Source organism: Colobus angolensis, unplaced genomic scaffold, assembly GCF_000951035.1.
Source record: "Colobus angolensis palliatus isolate OR3802 unplaced genomic scaffold, Cang.pa_1.0 Scaffold629, whole genome shotgun sequence".
Lineage (NCBI taxonomy): Eukaryota > Metazoa > Chordata > Mammalia > Primates > Cercopithecidae > Colobus > Colobus angolensis.
The window spans coordinates 12825-14934 of NW_012119921.1; the positions used below are offsets into that span (position 1 = coordinate 12825).

Consider the following 2110-nt stretch of genomic DNA (forward strand, 5'->3'; position numbering starts at 1 on the left):
GCAGTCCCATCAGGGCACCCTGGATGACCTGGGTCTCACAGGCTTTCAGGTGATGCTGTCATTTCCTGGGGGGCCACTGAAAGGTGCTGCCTCTTGGCAGCTCTCTTTGGAAACTACCTCAGGCTGCTATTCTGAAGGAAGCAAATGATTGTTCTGTACTTACCTTCTATGCCTAAGATGCAGGTCAAGACTCCGGTGCACCAGCATAAAAGAGTGCAGAGCATTCAGGAGGGAACCAAGGCTACTGTACCCTGCAGGCAGGGCCATCTGAGCAGGGCTGAGGCAGCCACAAGGGAATCTCTCCACAGCCCATCTTACTGCTGGCAAAGCAGCTTTTCCCTGTAGGTCAGGTTTTCCTAGATTAGGAGCCAAGTCTCACAGACACTTTCATCACGAACCTTTCAGTTTCTCTCCTAACAATGCCACGGGCATATGCCTGTCCATCCCATCCTTTCGGCAAGGGGATTCAAAGGAACCCACGCGGGGCTTTACCACTGCTCTCCCACCCTCTCAGGAAAGCTGCCATCCAGTGCCCAGGCACCTACCGACCACAGTGGGCTCCAGGTCCACAAACACTGCTCTAGGCACATGCTTGCCAGCCCCAGTCTCACTGAAGAATGTGTTGAAGGAGTCGTCCCCGCCACCAATGGTTTTATCACTTGGCATCTGACCATCAGGCTGAATTCCATGTTCAAGGCAGTACAGTTCCCAGCAGGCATTGCCAATCTGGACACCTGCCTGCCCCACGTGGATAGAGATACACTCGCGCTGTGAACCGGAACATAAATGTGAACCCATTCATTTCAAGGCAACTTGAAGCTATATGGCACGCAAAATATTCTAATTTAATATTTGTATAGTGCTTCAGTATCTGGTGCTTTCACAGTTGGCATTTCCTAGGAGGGTTAGGGGACTGATCCCTTTAGCCCTGTGAAAACTAACTTGCTGTAAACTATAGTAGCTACTATGTTCTACAGGTAGCCCTAGAACCTGTTTTCCACTACACAAAAATTAGGTTATTTTAACACTTGGAAGCCATGTAATGTCAATAATCAACCCACGTTATAGCCAGTCACAGTAATTCTCTGAAGAATATATAGCAGTTTCTGATTATGTCCTGATCAAAGGATAAGGTAGTTGGGCTGGGTAAGGAAATACAGAGTAGGTCTCAGGTCCCCATGGTCCAAGCCCAGGTGCTCAGTGTGTGTCCTCTCTCTGCCCCCAGATCCACCCTCCATCATTCACCATCTGCTCTGTGCTCTCAGAGGCCGACCCTTGAGAACAGCATCAGAGGCCTTCCTTGCCCTCTGGCTTCTTGCTGGTTTGGTCAATGGCAGGCAGCAGTGGGATACTGGGGGGCTGGAGGAGAGCAACGCCAGGGTACTCCCTCCTTGGCCCCTTCCTGCTCAACTGCTGTGGGTGACCTGAATCCCTCTTAAGGCCACACTTTTGGCAGGTTGCCCTCTCAATTTCTTGTAACCACTCCCTCTCTCCACCCCTTGAAGTCTACAGGTGTAATGGCTCCCAGACATCATCAGTGCTGGGACACTGCACTGTCCTTTGGTGGTTTCTTTAAACCCTGCCAAGCCGGGTGTGGTGGCTCATTCCTGTAATCCCAGCACTTTAGAAGGCTGAGGCGAGAGGATCGCTTGGGACCAGCTTGAGACCAGCCTGGATAACACAGTGAGACCCTGTCCCTATGAAAAATTTACACATTAGCCAGGTGTGGTGGCAAACACCTGTAGTACCAGCTACTTGGGAGGCTGAGGCAGAAGAACTGCTGGAACCCAGGGGTTCAAGGCTGCAGGGAGCCGTGATCCCGCAACTGTGCTCCAGCCTGGGCAACAGAGCATTTGTTAAGTGCTGTCAAAAAAAAAAAAAAAAAAAAAAAAAAAAAAAAAAAGGATAACTGACAAACCACAGGTATTCAGACTTGGGACTTGGGAATGTGTTATGTTCATGGGTTGCTTTTTTTGTTTTTTTGAGGCAGGGTCTCTGTGGCCCAGGCTGGAGTGCAGTGGCACCATCAGGACTCACTGCAGTCTCAAACTTCCAGCTCGGCTGATCCTCCCACCTCAGCCTCCCGAGCAGCTGGAACCACAGTCCCGCA

The 2110-nt window shown here is 50.7% G+C and overlaps 1 protein-coding gene across 1 annotated transcript in view; it reads right to left on the reverse strand.

The window, feature by feature from the left end:
- Positions 1-510: 510 nt before the first annotated feature.
- Positions 511-2110, reverse strand: part of LOC105527497 (tubulin alpha-3 chain-like) — a 2293-nt gene continuing 693 nt past the window's right edge. The window contains exon 2 of the mRNA XM_011963815.1: positions 511-768. Coding sequence (XP_011819205.1) covers positions 511-768 — 258 coding nt within the window. The remainder of the gene's footprint in view (positions 769-2110) is intronic.